Source organism: Pongo pygmaeus, chromosome 14 (assembly GCF_028885625.2).
Source record: "Pongo pygmaeus isolate AG05252 chromosome 14, NHGRI_mPonPyg2-v2.0_pri, whole genome shotgun sequence".
In the NCBI taxonomy this organism is placed as follows: domain Eukaryota; kingdom Metazoa; phylum Chordata; class Mammalia; order Primates; family Hominidae; genus Pongo; species Pongo pygmaeus.
The window spans coordinates 32,606,696-32,623,282 of record NC_072387.2 but is presented as its reverse complement, the minus strand read 5'-3'; the positions used below and the strand labels follow the sequence as shown (position 1 = coordinate 32,623,282).

The window sequence follows — 16,587 nt, the reverse complement described above, 5'->3', positions numbered from 1 at the left end:
CCAGTGCCTTTAGGGCTTTTTCTTTGACAGTGACCTTGGACAGTCTGGTGAGTATATGCCTTGGTAATGTTCATTTTTTATAGTATCTCACAGGTGCTGTCTGGCTTTATTGTACTTAGATGTCTATCTAGCAAGATTCAAGAAATTGTCTTGAATTATTCCATCAACTATGTTTTCCAGGTTGTTTTCTTTTTCTCTTTCTCTCTCGGGCATGCCAGTAATTCATAGGTTTGATCACTTTACATAATCTCATATTTCTGACTTTCTTCACTTTTAAAAAATCTTTTTTCTTTATTTTTGTCTGACTGGATTAGTTCAAAAGACCAGTCTTCAAGCTCTGAAATTATGTTTTCTACTTTGTCCAGTCTATTGATAAAGCTTTCAGTTGTATTTTGAAATTCCTTAAGTGAGTTTTTTTAATTCTAGAAGTTCTGATTGATTTCTTATTAAGATGTTTATCTCTTCCTTCATTTCCCAGATTGATGTAGAAGTTTCTTTTTGTTGATTTCAACCTTGAATCTCATTGAGCTTCCTTGCAACCCAAGCTTTGAATTGCTTATTGTCATTTCTGAGTTTTCATTTGGGTAGGAAGCATTGCCAGAGAGCTAGTGTGATCCTTTGGTAGTGTCACTACATTCAGATTTCTCATGGTGCCAGAATTCTTGCGTGGGTCCTTCTCATCTGGAGATGCTAGCACTTCTAATTTGTGTAATTATTTTTGTTTGAGTAGGATATTTCTTTTTCTTTCCTTTCCTATAATATTATTGTTATTTTTTTCTTCTTTCCCTTTCCCTGCTCCCTAGGGTGTGTGACTGTAGAGCATGCTGGGTAGGGTCTTTCGGCTTTGCTTCTGTAGCCCCATGCACTTCCGTCGGCAGGTTTTATATTGGGTGTGTGGTTTGACCGACAAGCCAGTAGATGGCGCCATGGGTAAGAGCTGGCTGTTGCCAGTGCCGCCGGCTATGTACTTGATCCTTGTTTATTGGGAGGAGCTCTCTGTTTCCCCAGGCAATGGGCTGATTTCCTGAGTACACATTAATCTGAGCTCCCTCAGCCCTAGGGGTAGGGGGATTGGGGGCACAAGATGGGTGGGGCCAGATAGGGAAGATTTCCCCAGTGTTGTCCTGCTCCCAGTCCAAGTTTGGGAAAATGCCGGCAGCGTTTCCCTGTGTCTTTCCCCCACAAAGTCTCCAAGTCTCTCCTCAAATGAGCTCCAAGGCTTGGGAGAAACAATCTCTTCCTCTGCCCGGGTTGCGTGGATCTCCAGTGGAAAGGTGAGACAGAGGGATGCTGTCTGCCTCTCCCACATACTGAGGCTTCACTTTTATCAGTCGAATGCTGTCCTGAGGGCTGCTTGCCTGCATTGTCCTCCCCAGGATCTGGGATGTCCTTCGTAATTCCGGGGAATTGCCATTTTCTTTCTTGAATTAAAGCCCACAGAGTTGGTCTTTATGTACTTGCTTGCTATTTCCAAATGACTGAGACATGCTAAAAGCCTGTAATCTGCCATCTTGGAAAAAACATCCTTGCATCCTTAAGCAAAATGGCACTTGGTGTTGATACATGGTGTTTCTACATTGCTGAATTCACTTTGAAAATATATGTATATTTTTAAATCTACATTTATATGTGAGACTGGTGTAAAATTATCTTTTCTTCTACTATATTTGTGCAATTTTGGAATCAGTTATATTAATCTACTAAATGAGTTGGGAATTTTTCTTTTTTCTATTATCCAAAAAAATTATAAAAGACATAATTGTTGCTTTCTTACAGATTTAGTAAAAACCTCATCGTGTCCTTTTGTGGAGAGATGGTGAGAGATATTTTTACTGTGAATGTAATTTGCGTAGTTTTCACCTGTTTGGCGGAGGTTGCAATGAGCCAAGATTGTGCCACTGCACTCCAGCCTGCGTGACACAGCAAGACCCTGTCTCAAAAAAAAGAAAGAAAATCAACTTAAAATGCACTCCTTGAATATTTCTGAGTGTATTTTTATACCACGTATGTTCCTTGAACTAACTTCTTTTCTTTTCTAGGAAGAACCGGAACTATGGTTTATGCCTGCCTTATTGCCTCTGAAATATTTTTAACTGCAGAGGTATGAAAGATGTTCTACAAACTTTGTCTTATGATGATTGAGTTTGCTAGTTCTGAAACATCACTGGTAGGACATTAAGATGATTATTTTAGTCATGGTGCTTAGTAAAATTATAATTAGAGAAGCAGTTTTTAGAAAGTCTGTTTTTGATACTTTCTTGTTTAACGTGCACTAGTTAGTAGCTGACTTCAGAATCTCTTTGGGCCAGGACTAGAGTGAGGTCAATGAGGTGCAAAATTTAAGGGAATGCTAAAAATTGTAATGATTAAAATAAATAATTTTAATGCAATATTTTAATAAAAATTAATGCAAAAATCTATGATGTATACAATATCAACATTTTAAATAAAGACAAGACCTGATGGGGCAGGATTAAGGTGAGGGGAGTAAAGCTAACAATTTCATGATAGGGTGAAAAGCTCACCTTTTACACAGAAAAAAAACATTCAGTAATCAAGATGCTTCCCTCACTTCACCTGGCCCTGCTCTTACTCCCGCCGGTACCATGACTTCTTCCTTCCTCGTGAGAATAGTATCAAGCTTAATTAGATAAATTCTCCAAAGAGCCTTGCCCATCCTCACAACTCTTAGGTAGATAAAAAGCAACATTTTGCAACTCAAAACAAAGCCTCTCCTGAATGTAAATATCTTTGCTTAGTCAATACATGTGGAGTCTGTGACCTCTAGAAATTTCTGATAAGACAAGGTGGGCTGTTTCCACTTAAAGCAGAGTTCTCAGTCATTTTTCTTTCTGCCATTTTCTTGCTGAGATGCTACCATTTCCAGCAGCTGTGCTGGAGTTGTTTGGCCTGCAGTCTAGGGAAGAGGTGGTGGTTGTGCACAGTGCCCAAACTCCAATTCCACCACCTTTGCTTTCTCTCGTTTGAGATACACAGATTTTGAAAATGGGTGTTCTAGGATGGTGTTTTTCAAGCTATGGATCATGATTTATCAGTGAATTTTAAAGTTACTGGGTTGTAACTGACATCTTTTAAAAATAAAATGGAATAGAGCAGAATAGAAAATATCAAAAGGCTTAAATATTGGGGGGGTGTGTGTGTGTGTGTGTGTGTGTGTGTGTGTGTGTGTGTGTGTGTGTGTGTGTGTGTGTCTCCTAGGTTTATTAATGTGGATTGCAGCTTAAAAAACAAAAGGTTTGAAAGTCATTGACAGCCATTGATCCAGAGCCCTAGACTGAGATCCAGGGACCTGTATTCCAGGCCTGTGCTGCTTCTAAGTGGCTGCAGCATCTCCATGGCAGATTGCTTGGCTTTCTTTTGGTCTCAGTGTTGTCATTTGTCATATGGAAAGAAGGGTTGGACCAAATGCTTTTTAAGGTCTTTCCAGCTCTAAAATTTTATGAGTGTATGAATCCTTGAATGAGAGAAGTCCTAATTTTGTTATTTTCGGTAGCCTGTGCCCAAAGATCACTCGGCTGGGCACGGGTGGCTCACGCCTGTAATCCCAGCACTTTGGGAGGCTGAGGCAGGCGGATCATGAGGTCAGGAGTTTGAGAGCAGCCTGGCCAACATGGTGAAACCCCTATCTCTACTAAAAATACAAAAAATAGCTGGGCGTGGTGGTACACACCTGTAGTCCTAGCTACTCAGAAGGCTGAGGCAGCAGAATCATTTGAACCCAGGAGGCAGAGGTTGCAGTGACTTAGATCCTGCCACTGTACTCCAGTCTGGGTTACAGAGCAAGACTCTACCAAAAAACAAACAAACAAAATCACTGACTTTAGGAAAGAAGGTGGGTGTAGAAACACTAAAGTACCTAATGTAGGAAAGGAAAGAGTGCAGATGAACCATGGTTGGATTGTACCCTTTTTTGTAGGAAAGCCTGTATTATTTTGGAGAAAGGCGAACAGATAAAACCCACAGCAGTAAATTTCAGGAACTAGAAACTCCTTCTCAGGTAAGTTTTCTTTTTAAAAATGGGAGTTTTTTTAGGGGAGTGGGTTCAGATTGCCACCTGTTATTTGGTTTCATTTTACACTCTTCTCCTTTGGTGATCAGGCAGCAGCAGTTGGATGCCCTGAAACAGGCCTTGGTCCCTCCCTGAGTCTGAGGGTCACGCTTCAGTTGCTGCCCACATGCTGGGGACTCTGGCTTCTCCTCAGAGAATCCTGCTTTCTATTCTATACTGGTTATTGTTTATGGAGCTCAGGAGTTGATTATTTTCCCGAAGTAGGAAGGTCCAATACCCAAGGCTTCAGGACCCTGAAGTGTATCTAAAATCACCACCCTTTGATTTCAATGTAAAAAAGATCCAAGTCTTTCACAAACCCTCACTAGGGCAATTCAGCCCTTACAGAACATCACAAAGAACTGTTTTTTGGATGACTCCTGGTATGTGTGTGTGTGTGTGTGTGTGTGTCTTTTCTGTGTGTTGTGGGGGAGGTGTATTTTAAAAGAGAAAATAAAAGGGGAAATAAACTTTTCAAAACCCCTTCTGCATACCAGACAGTATTACACTTTTACATATCTCATTTAATACCCATAACACCTATATGAAATATACACTGTTACTCTGTTTTTTCTTTTAGAAACATTTTGTTATGGAAAATTTTAATCATATACAAAAGTCCAGAGAATCATACAATATATCCTCGTATAGTCATCACATTGCTACAGCAGCCATTTCAGCCGGCAGCCAGCTACATTTCATCCATTCTTTTCCCACTCCACTCACACCCCCCAACCCCACTCTCCACTCTTGCTTTCCCTAAATCTGAGTTATTGTAAAGGAAATTTCAGTCGTCAGATCATTTTATCCCACAGCATTTTAGTATGACATTTAAGTACTCTTAAAACAGCAACAAAAAACCTTAACACTTTCTATCATATCTAAAAATATTATACCTTAAAAATCCTTCATATCAAATTTGTAGTCCATGTTTGTTTCCAAAATTGTCTTAAAATCTTTGAAAATTTAGTTTGTTTAATCAGAATTCAAACAAAGTCCACACATTTCATTTGGTTACTGTGTCTCCTAAGTCTCTTTTAAGAATCTAAGTTCATAGATTTCTCACCATTTTTTATTACTTGTAGTTTGTTTATTACAGAAACCAGAATGTTTATCCTATAGCATTTACAACATTCTAGACTTTGCTGAACTATTCTAAGAGTTCTATATTCACTATCTCATTTAATATTCTCGGTAACTCTATGAGTAGGCACTACTATGATTCTCATCTTATAAATTAGAAAATTGAGGTTCAGAGAAAGTAACTTTTGAACCAAGGACTGAAATCTAGATGTCAGTCTCTGAAGCCCTTGCTGTGCACAGCTTCTCATTTATATTGCCTTTTTTATATTGCTCCTGAAACCGAAGTGAGAGCAGGTTGGGAATTCCTAAATGGATTTGGATGTGGCTGTAAATGAGTTTTTCTTTAAGTGGTGGGAGCTGAGTGAGTACTCTTGGCCCCGTTAGAAGAACACTCTACCTACTGGCCCTAAACCTTTAGTTTGGGCCAGAAGAACTCAGCCTTATCCACTGATACTTTTCTCCCACACCCAAGCACAAAACAAAACAAAGCAAAACAAAATAAAGATAGTCATAGACCCTAAGCTAAAAGTGATAGGTGAATTTACTGAAGTGCAGCCCTAATCATGCCATTTCCATGCTCAAAATCCATACTGTGTCCCCACTGCCAATGGCAAGAAACTAAACGTTTCAACCTGGCACTCAAGAGCCACACTTTGACTTTTCCAACCTTCTCTTCCGCTATGTGCATGCACACATCCCATACTCCAACACATTTAGACTGTGTGCCCTTTCCCAGCCTATGGACACTTGATACCCTCATGCCATTGCTCATGCCCCTATTCCTAGAGTCCCTTTCCCTTCTCAGCCTGAAGTAGTCTCTTGCTTTTTCAATTCTTGGAGCCCTTTGTGTTTCTTTTAGGGACTGTGTCACTGCATCATTCTCTAGTTATTTGAAGTGGTGACTTCTGTATCCCCTTTAAAGGCAAAGCCCATGGCTTACCCATCTTTCCACCCTTTTCTCATAATATCTTTTTGTTTGTAGTGAGTGCCTCCTATGTGTTGGTTATATTAATTTCTACTACAAATCCATGTTGTTTTAAGTTGTAGGAGAAGGAAGCGTGGGAGCACAAGCAGCTTGAGGGCCCTGGTGGTTTACAGCCCTTAGGGAAAGGTGGAGAATCTAGTGGCAGAAGCTAAGGGAATGCTAGATGGAGCTCCTTCAACAACTCTCCCCACACGTCTCCTCATCCCCATTTCTTCTGCAGTCGTGCATAGTTTCCCTAATTTTAGTCCAGAACTAGCACACCAAAGGCTGCAACTGAATCTCTTCTGATTCACTGAAAAAGCAACAAAGGGACTCAGCTGCACGTTTGAGAGCTGTGTTGGCAAGACCTCAGGACAGAGTGCCCTCTGTGTCTGGTGGTGATTCTCAGACACCATCACATTCTGATCCTGCATTGTGGGCCATTCTACTGACTACATCTACTCCTAAGTTAAGGACTTTCATGAGCCTGTCTCATGACTGGCCCTTTCTAAAGGGAAGTATGGCAGTTAGTTACTTTAATGAGCATTTCCCAATGGGTAAGGAACAGTCTGTGAACCTGTGAGTTTTGTTTTGTTTTTAATTTTTGAGACAGAGTCTCGCTCTGTCGCCCAGACTAGAGTGCAATGGTGCAATCTCAGCTCACTGCAACCTCGACCTCTTGGGTTCAAGCGATTCTCCTGCCTCAGCCTCCCGAGTGACTGGGATTATAGGTGCTCATCAGCACGCATGGCCTATTTTTGTACTTTTAGTAGAAACAGGGTTTCACCCTGTTGGCGAGGCTGGTCTCAAACTCCTGACGCCTGGTGATCTGCCCACCTCGGCCTCCCAAAGTGCTGGGATTATAGGCGGGAGCCACCATGATGGCCAACTTTTGAATTCTGAACCAGTTGATTGAGTACCAGAGCTCTTCAATACCTTGAAGAAAGATTCAGGGGACAGCCGTTGTGAACAGCTTGCCCCAGGGAAAGGACAAGGCTAAGAGAATTCCAGGGCTTCCTTGAGAAAACAGAATTGAGGAAATGCAAAGTGAAGAAATTCTAGCTGTCAGGAACAAGAGAAGAATGACGGGAAACCTGCTACTGAGGTTTGGAGATATTCCTCTGGAGTTTTCACTTATACCATTCCCCAGGAAGCTGCTCTTCACCAAACCACAAGCCTTCCTCTAACTCAATCACAACTAAGCTTCTATCTGGACACTGATGATGCTGTAACCGTTTTGTTGTGCTTCTGATTAGTTGCCCTCTCAACCATAAGCAGCCTATAAACAGGGCCTGGCTCCATCCTTGTTACTTCCCCATTGCACTGAATTCAGTATTTTTCCCTCAAGGTACATAGTTGTGGGGCAGCATCCCTAAAAATGTCTAGTTATATAATGGCATCCAGTAAATGTTTTCTTAATTACTTACCTCCATTAACAAGCATTATGCAACAAAAAAAATAAAAGGAATGCTGACTTTAGACTTTTCATCTCCACTTAAAGGAAGATTTCTGTTGCTTTTCAGAATAGATATGTTGGATATTTTGCACAAGTGAAACATCTCTACAACTGGAATCTCCCTCCAAGACGGATACTCTTTATTAAAAGATTCATTATTTATTCGATTCGTGGTAAGTGCTTTATGCATAATTGAAGAATTGGGCAGGAGGGCCAATGTCCCCACTCTGGGAGAGTTTTGCTCATAGTTATATATGCAAATGAGCCTAACTCATACCTGTCTTTTTACATATCCTCACACAGGAACTCCTCCTCACGTATGTCCCTCCTCCTGCAGTTGCCCATGGATTGCCAGCCCTTCGATGTTCTTCACTTTTTCTTTTCCATCACCAATTTGGGGGACTTCATCCCTTTCCCATCTCTCCTGTTCTCATTGCTCCTCTGGTCTCAACCCAGGGTGGACTTTTCCAGGCAGAGGGAGCCTCTGATGAGGGAGGAGGAGGACCCATGTGCCCTCAAGCCTGCTTATTTCTCAGAACCACCTCTAGTTCAGAGTTTGCCTTGGTGGAGGTGTCTCCGTATCGTATCATTTTCTCACCTTCTTTTAGAGGCATATTTTTTTCTCATCACCCTGCGCTCTCCCTTTCCCCTCTCTCCTCCATCTGTAACCCTCTCACTCCCAGCTTACACTCAGGGGAGGCGGGAAAGCAGGATGTGTCTGTGTGGAAGGGATGGGGCCTCACCACTCCCACTGCCGGAGAGGTAGCAGGGAGGCGATGCTTCGGAACCCCTAAAGCAAACCTCTTCTAGCAGCCAGCTTGTGGACCTGAGATGGTGCCAGTGCTGGGTGCTCTAGGTGCCATGGGGCCAGGATGCTGGTGTTCACACAGACAGCCTGGTATTTTTAGCCTTCTGAGTTTAGTTCTACATTTCACTGATTTCTGGCAGACATCAATAGAAAGTTCTGCACCTGGAATGGGAAAGAGGGAACTGAGGCAAGAAACTGTGATTTCTAATGACAAATGAATATCATGGTGTTAGTGAAAACAAAATTAAATGAAAAGAAAACAAACAGCATATGAGATGAGCAATCAAAGATAATTAATACATTAGTTTATTAAAATATCTGTTTTAATTTTCTACCTTTAGTTTTGTACATATTTGAATTAAAATTAATGTAGAGTTGAGAGAAAAGCAATAAATTAATTGGTTGAGAAACCAAGTCTTTGAGGAAATGCTAAGGGAAGTGGGTCATTTGAATTGAAAAAAAGGAACAAAAGAGCCTTTGTCTATAAATATATACTGAACACCACGGGAATTTTTGGATATAACTATCCTATATTTTTATAGAGTTTGCATCAGGAACTGGCCTTAAAGTAGGGCCCAAGTAGTTAAACTACAGTATTTATTATTAAGAATCATTATGATTAGAAGTCTGAAGAAAGCAACATATTAGCAAGAAAGGTTGCAAGTCACCTTCCCTGAATTTTCTTTTTCTTTCTTTTTTTTTTTTTGGAGACACAGTCTTGTTCTGTCGCCCAGGCTGGAGTGCAGTAGTGTGATCTCAGCTCACTGCAACTTCCGCCTCCCGGGTTCAAGCAATTCTCCTGTCTCAGCCTCCTGAGTAGCTAGGATTACAGGTATGTGCCACCATGCCTGGCTAATTTTTGTATTTTTAGTAGAGATGTGGTTTCACCATCTTGGCCAGGCTGGTTTAGAATTCTGAACCTCAAGTAATCCTCTGCCCACCTCAGTCTCCCAAAGTGCTAGGATTACAGACGTGAGCCACCATGCCCGGCCTACCTTCCCTAAATATTTTTTCTGGAAAGATAAAGTGATGGGATTCTAAGTCTTTGAAGCCAAACTATATATATTTTTTTTCACTTCTCTAGTCTTATAAAATCTGCTTTAGGAGACAGAACTAGGCTTGAGGCCTTGTCTTTCAAAGACAAAATCCGTGCAAGACCAAATAAGTAACTATTGATACATTGTTAGCTTGGATAATTTTTTCTCTTTTTAATCCATGATGTTAATTGGTGAGACATATTGATGTTCATGCTAACCAACCTAACTTTTTTATTTCATTTAGGTGTTGGAACAGGTGATGTATGTGATCTAAAATTCCAAATAGTAATGGAGAAGAAGGTTGTCTTTTCCGGTACTTCATTAGGAAATTGTTCGGTAAGAGAAAACATGTGAATTGAAAAACTCTGATGTTTGTTTTAAGGCTGAATGTCAAACCAGCAATGTTCACCTCCCTAAACTATGACTCACCATAAAGAGATTCCATAACGCTTTCTGGTTACCATCCAACTTGGTGTCACTGGGTTTGGATGCAAACCAGAGATAAATTAACCTGTTTGTTCAAAACAGTTTTTTCAGGGTGCTTTCCAGAATGTATTTCTGGTCAGTGTTGCTTTGCCTTTCACACTTCCACAAACACTGAGCATGTTCCCAGGAATGTATTAAGGATTTTAATTTACATATCTGGTCATTTTTAGGCATATTCTCTTCTTCTCAGTCATTTGATCTTTTATTATATAGCACTGATTCTAAAAGTTTAGTGTGCATGAAAACCACTGAGGAGCTTGTAAAGATTTACATTCCTAGGCTGTACCCCTGAAGTATGATTCGGGAAATCTGGAATGGGGCCCGAGAATCTATAGACTTAGCAATGTCCCAAGTGATTCTAAGTCAGAGGTTCTGTGGGCTGACCGTGTGAGAAACAATGCAAGAGTGAATGAACTGGGGAAGAACTTCTTTATCCAAAGCAAAAGGGACCTGGTAGTCAATGTTTTGCTACAATGAAGAAATGCCTAAAACTATATACCTTTTCTGAAACAGTAAGAAAGCATCCTTCATGGTCTAATAACCATAAACTTTTAGAATTCCTACCTAGGCCTTTGTCTCAAATTCTCCTATTACTAACCCTATTCCCTGCCACCCCCTCCCCACTCTGCCCCCGGCTTTTTTGGCCTCTCCCGACTGAGGGCATTCACCCAGGCCTGACCCTTGGCTTTCTGTTCTTAGCAAATGCTTTATTCTTAAAGGATGACCCATTCCCCTTACTTCAACTATTATTTGTTCATTTACTGAACAGATATTTATGAGCACCCACTGAGTTGTAGATGCAGGAGCTGCCACATGAACGGTTTCCAGTCCAGCTCAAATGCATTCACCAGTCTGAATTATCAAGGAGCTTTCTCCCTGCCTCTGCAAATGGCACCAGCATTCTTCCACTCACGCCTTGGGCTTTGATTCTCTTTGCCTCGACCCGTAAATCCAGTTGGTCATCAATCTCTGTTGATTATGCCTTTGACAGTTTTCTATGTTCTCCTTCCTTTCTGTTCTCACTGCCACTAATTGTCCAGAATCTCCTTTGCTCATGCCTAGATTTCTGCAGTGGTCTCCTTACCCTTTCTGTCTGCTTATATAATGCAATGTATAGAATCCTGAAATATGCATCCTGAAATATTGCTCTCATTGTGAAAAATTGTAGGGAGAGCAGAAGACACACTGTGTGCCCATGGTCAGAGCCAGTTAACACCTTTGGCTCAACATCCTTATCTGTAAAATAAATATCACATCCAAGTATAATGGGAATTAAATTAGATAATACATATAAAGTTTCTTTGTAAACTATAAATCACTAAATAAGTGTTATATGTGATAATTATCAGGCCTCTTTGTCACATAGGAAATGCCCCACCATATTTTTCAACAACTTCTCTCTTATTTCCTTGGCTCTTGAGCTCTTAAGATATAATAGCCCTAACGTAATACCTGAGCTTTTTTCCATCAGCAGCTTGACCAGCAGACTTCATTCCAAATAAACTGGGTCATCCCTTTTGGCTCTTGGAACACAACTCTAATTTAATTGGTTAGTTAGTTAGTTGGTTCTTTCTTTCCTTCTTTTCTTCCTTTCCTTTTTTTTTTCTTGAGCCAGGGTCTCATTCTGTCACCCAGGCTGTAGCGCAGTGGCATGATCATGGCCCACTGTAGCCTCAACCTCTCGAGCTCAAGCAATCCCCCAATTGTTTTTTTTTTTTTATGTTTTGAAGAGGCTGGGACTTGCTATGTTGCCCAGGCTGGTCTCAGACTCCTGGGCTTAAGCAACCTGTCCACCTCAGCCTCACAGTGTGCTGGGATTATAAACATGAGCCACACTGCCTGACATTGTTTGTTGTTGTTTTTCCAATTTTTTTTCTTTTTTTTTTTTTTTTTTTGAGACAGAGTTTTGCTCTTGTTGCCCATGCTGGAGTGCATTGGCACAATCTCGGCTCACCACAACCTCTGCCTCCTGGGTTCAAGCAATTCTCCTGCCTCAGCCTCCCAAGTAGCTGGGATTACAGGCATGCACTACCACACCTGGCTAATTTTGTATTTTTAGTAGAGATGGGGTTTCTCCATGTTGGTCAGGCTTGTGGGGAAAAGAAAGAGAGATCAGACTGTTACTGTGTCTATGTAGAAAGAAGTAGACATAAGAGACTCCATTTTGTTCTGCACTAAGAAAAATTCTTCTGCCTTGAGATGCTGTGCTTGCAGAAACATGCGCTGTGTTGACTCAAGGTTTAATGGATTTAGGGCTATGCAGGATATGCTTTGTTAAACAAATGCTTGAAGGCAGCATGCTTGTTAAAAGTCATCACCACTCCCTCATCTCAAGTACCCAGGGACACAAAACACTGAGGAAGGCTGCAGGAACCTCTGCCTAGGAAAGCCAGGTATTGTCCAAGGTTTCTCCCCAGGTGATAGTCTGAAATATGGCCTCGTGGGAAGGGAAAGATCTGACCGTCCCCCTAGCCCGACACCGATAAACGGTCTGTGCTGCAGAGGATTAGTAAAAGAGGAAGGCCTCTTTGCAGTTGAGATAAGAGGAAGGCATCTGTCTCCTGCTCCGGTAAAACCCGATTGTATATTCCATCTACTGAGATAGGAGAAAACTGCCTTAGGGCTGGAGGTGAGACATGCTGGCAGCAATACTGCTCTTTAATGCACTGAGATGTTTATGTATGTGCACATCAAAGCACAACACCTTTTTCTTAACCTTGTTTATGATACAGAGACATTTGTTCACATGTTTTCCTGCTGACTCTCTCCCCACTATTACCCTATTGTCCTGCCACATCCCCCTCTCTGAGATGGTAGAGATAATGATCAATAAATACTGAGGGAACTCAGAGACTGGTGCCAGCGTGGGTCCTCCCTTTGCTGAGCGCTGGTCCCCTGGGCCCACTTTTCTTTCTCTATACTTTGTCTCTGTGTCTCTTTCTTTTCTCAGTCTCTCATCCCACCCAATGAGAAACACCCACCCCTTCAAGGCAGGCCACCCCTTCAAGGCTGGTCTCAAACTCCCGACCTCAGGTGATCTGCCCACCTCAGCCTCCCAAAGTGCTGGGATTACAGGCGTGAGCCACCGTGCCTGGCCATTTTTCTAATTTCTACTTTGTGTTATTGCTGGTCTTTTTCCCTCCATTTGGACTAGAGTCTATTTTCGGAGCTCTTCTTCCTTTATCTAAACTGCTTCATGCCCAATTCAATTTCTACTTCCTTAATGAAATTTTTGCATTCTATACCTTCTGTTAACTACCCCCCAATAGTGCATAACAGCACACCCAGTCTTTATCGTACAGATTAAGTTATGTACCATTCTACTATTGTTTCTTATGTGTACAGCTCCCAAAAGGGGCCAACTGAGTCTGCACCTCCTTTTGTGTTTTCCACAGGGCCTAGCATAGACCTTTCTTATTGTGGGTGCCTTTATTTATATGAGAGTGAGTCAAAGAAATAGTATAGCCTCAAAGTCATTCATACCAAAACTTGAGCTATTAAATATGTATAGATAAAATGTCAGTGTTTTTCTTTTTCTTTTTTGAAGGCACATACTTCACAGTTTCCATCTTATATTTACATAAATTTGGAACACAGTATGCAGGAACATCAGGCATCATTTTGAAGAACTTTGAAATAGAACTTTCGTATCAAAAACTTGAGATATTTAAAAATTGTGATTCCCCAACACCCACTTACTTACATATTTTTGGTCAAGTATTTATTCCCTGCTTTGGTTCACATCTATAATTTCATATTTATTAGAAAGCTAATTTATATTTTTTTCTTCCACTTCATTTACAAACTGTCTGTTAACAGATTGGCAACAAAGACTAAGTTTTAAATCCAGAAGAGAGAAATGTTTCACACAAGCAGTCCCCCAACTCCCAACCCACACTCTCTCTCATTCCCACCACTAAATAGGTAGCTTACTGACAAGCTTCCTTTAATTACACACAGACATGGGGGTTGGGGTAAGAAGATTGTGGTAAATATGAAAGATAAGTAATCTTTGGTAACTTCTGCTTTTGTTTAAAATTGTAAGTGAAGTCAAAAGAAATATTTGTTCTTAGAGTAATCTAGGTGTATTATTTTGAAATTCACTACTCCTGCTCACAATTCACCTAAGCTTGGGGAGACTCTGAAAGGAGGTTATCTTTGCATTATAAACACTGATTAGCCTTATGTCTACAGGAAATCATTATTATTTCCTCTTTGGTGCTGGGTGCTACTTTTTTTTTAACAAATTTTTTATTTGTATTTTTTATTTCTTGAGACAGCATCTCACTCTGGTTGTCGAGACTGGAGTGCAGTGGTGTGATCTTGGTTCACTGCAGTCTCAACCTCCCAGGCTCAGGTGATTCTCCCACCTCAGCCTCCCGAGTAACTGGGACTATAGGCGCATGCCAGCACACCCAGCTAATTTTTTGTATTTTTAGTAGAGACGAGGTTTTGCCGTTGTTGCCCAGGCTAAGCTCAAATTCCTGAACTCAAGCAATCTTCCTGCCTCAGCCTCCCAGAGTGCTGGTATTAAGGCATGAGCCACCACGCCCAGTCCGTGGGTGTTACTTTATTCAAAATACCTTTATTGCCACTGTATCTTCAGGCCATGATTGTCCTTGAAAACGTTCTATCTTGGCCTTATTGAAATTATTCTTATTTGAATGATTTTCCTTTTATTGGCCAGGCCCTCAACAATCTAGACCAAGATGAGTTCATCAGGAAATGAAAGGGAACAACTAGTAAGACAAGTGTCACTGCTAAAACACGATATACTCATTCCTGAAAAACCTGGCACTCTACAGAAAGGACTAAAAAAAGCAGCAGTTCATGAAAATACAGGGTTTGAGAGTCCAGGGCAAACCTGTCCGGCATAGCAACTTTCTAACCAGCACACTAACCGCTCGGACCACCCACATCAGCAGCTCAATGTCGGGAGTTTGCCATAGAGCTTTTTAATTTTTGAGTGGAAATAGAAAAATACTTGCTAGAAGGGCTGTGGGTACCCGAGTGGCACAGATGAAAGGAGAGCCCGGAGCCATGCTGGGCATGGACGGCAGCAACCTGCCAGGAGCCAAGAGCCCCACTAGGCTGGTGAGCCGCCTTGCTGCGGGTGACTTTTTCTCCTCTAAATAGTCCAAAAAAGTTCCAACTGCCCGTGCAGCAGCCCAACTAAAGGCCTTTTTCCTTTACTCCCCCTGATCTGGCTCCCCCTTTGAGGAAAAGATCATAGAACATGCTTTCAAATTCCTTTCATGTTAATATTGTACCCTGCCATTCATATGACAGAAACGTGCAGGCACCACATAGGTTATACTATTTCCTTTAAAATTCACACAGCAATAATCTACAGAGGGCAGATCATGTCCTGGGTTTAGGTGAATAGGGAGGAAAATACTTAGCTGGCTCAGTGAAGAATAAGATCTGTCTTTTTCAGTACTAGAAATACAGTAGGGAAGGAAACCCCATTTTTTATTTTAAGAATTCCCCTTTTTGAACTAAGGAGATTACCATTAAGGTTTCTCTTCCCTAGACCTCCAAGACCCACCAAAATTTCTGGAAATTATGAGTTGTCACACTATTCTGCTTTTGCGTATTCAAAGAAAACTCTTTTAAGGCCTCTTTGGGTATTGCTTTCTTAGAATGCAAAATGAATGATTCTTTGAACAACTCAAGAAACATCAGAATAATACTCATGTCTTAAAATTTTAGCTTTAATTTTAAATATAGGGGGTATGTGTGCAAGTTTGTTACATCAGTATATTGCACCCTGGTAGTGAGCATAGTACCCAATAGGTAGTTTTTCAACCCACACCCCTCTCCCTCCATCCACCTCTAGTAGTCCACAGTGTCTATTGTTCCCAACCTTATGTCCAAGGGTACCTGTTGTTTAGCTCTCATAAGTGAGAATATGTGGTATTTGGTTTTCTGTTCCTGCATTAATTTGCTTAGGATAATGACCTCCAGCTCCATCTATGTTGCTGCAAAAGACATGATTTCCCTCATTTTTATGGCTGTGTAGAATTCCATCGTGTATATGTACCACATTTTCTTTATCCAATCCACCACTGATGGGCAACTAGGTTGATTCCATATCTTTGCTATTGTGAATAGCACAGCAATGGACATATCAGTGTGTGTGTCTTTTGGTAGAATGGTCTTTTTTCCATTGGGTATATATCCAATAATGGAGTTGCTGGGTCAAATGGTAGCTCGTTTTAAGTTCTTTGAGAAATCTCCAGACTGCTTTCCACAGTGGCTGAACTAATTTACACTCCCACCAACAATGTATAAATGTTCCCTTTTCTCTGCAGCCTTGCCAGCATCTGTTGTTTTTGACTTTTTATTAATCGCCATTCTGACTAGCGTGAGAGGGTATCTCATTGTGGTTTTGATTTGCACTTCTCTGACAATTCGTGATGTGAAGCATTTTTTCAGATGCTCATTGGTCACTTGTATGTCTTCTTTTGAGAAGTATGTGTCATGTTCTTTCCACATTTTTAATGTGGCTGTTTGGTTTCTGCGTGTGGATTTGTGTAAGTTCCTTATAGATTCTGGATATTAGACCTTTGTTGGATGCATAGTTTGCAAATGTTTCCTCCTGTTCTGTGTGTTATCTGTTTGCTCTGTCGATCATTTCTCTTGCTGTGTCAAAGCGCTTTAGTTTTATTAGGTCCCACTTGT

General features: G+C 41.1%; 1 protein-coding gene across 1 annotated transcript in view; it reads left to right on the top strand.

Annotated features, from left to right (window-relative positions):
• Nucleotides 1-16,587, top strand: part of LOC129011229 (phosphatidylinositol 3,4,5-trisphosphate 3-phosphatase TPTE2-like) — an 87,119-nt gene that overhangs the window by 59,395 nt on the left and 11,137 nt on the right. The window contains exons 16-19 of the mRNA XM_054445978.2: nt 2,040-2,101; nt 3,938-4,018; nt 7,640-7,745; nt 9,662-9,753. Of these exons, the coding sequence (XP_054301953.1) occupies nt 2,040-2,101; nt 3,938-4,018; nt 7,640-7,745; nt 9,662-9,753 (341 nt within the window). The remainder of the gene's footprint in view (nt 1-2,039; nt 2,102-3,937; nt 4,019-7,639; nt 7,746-9,661; nt 9,754-16,587) is intronic.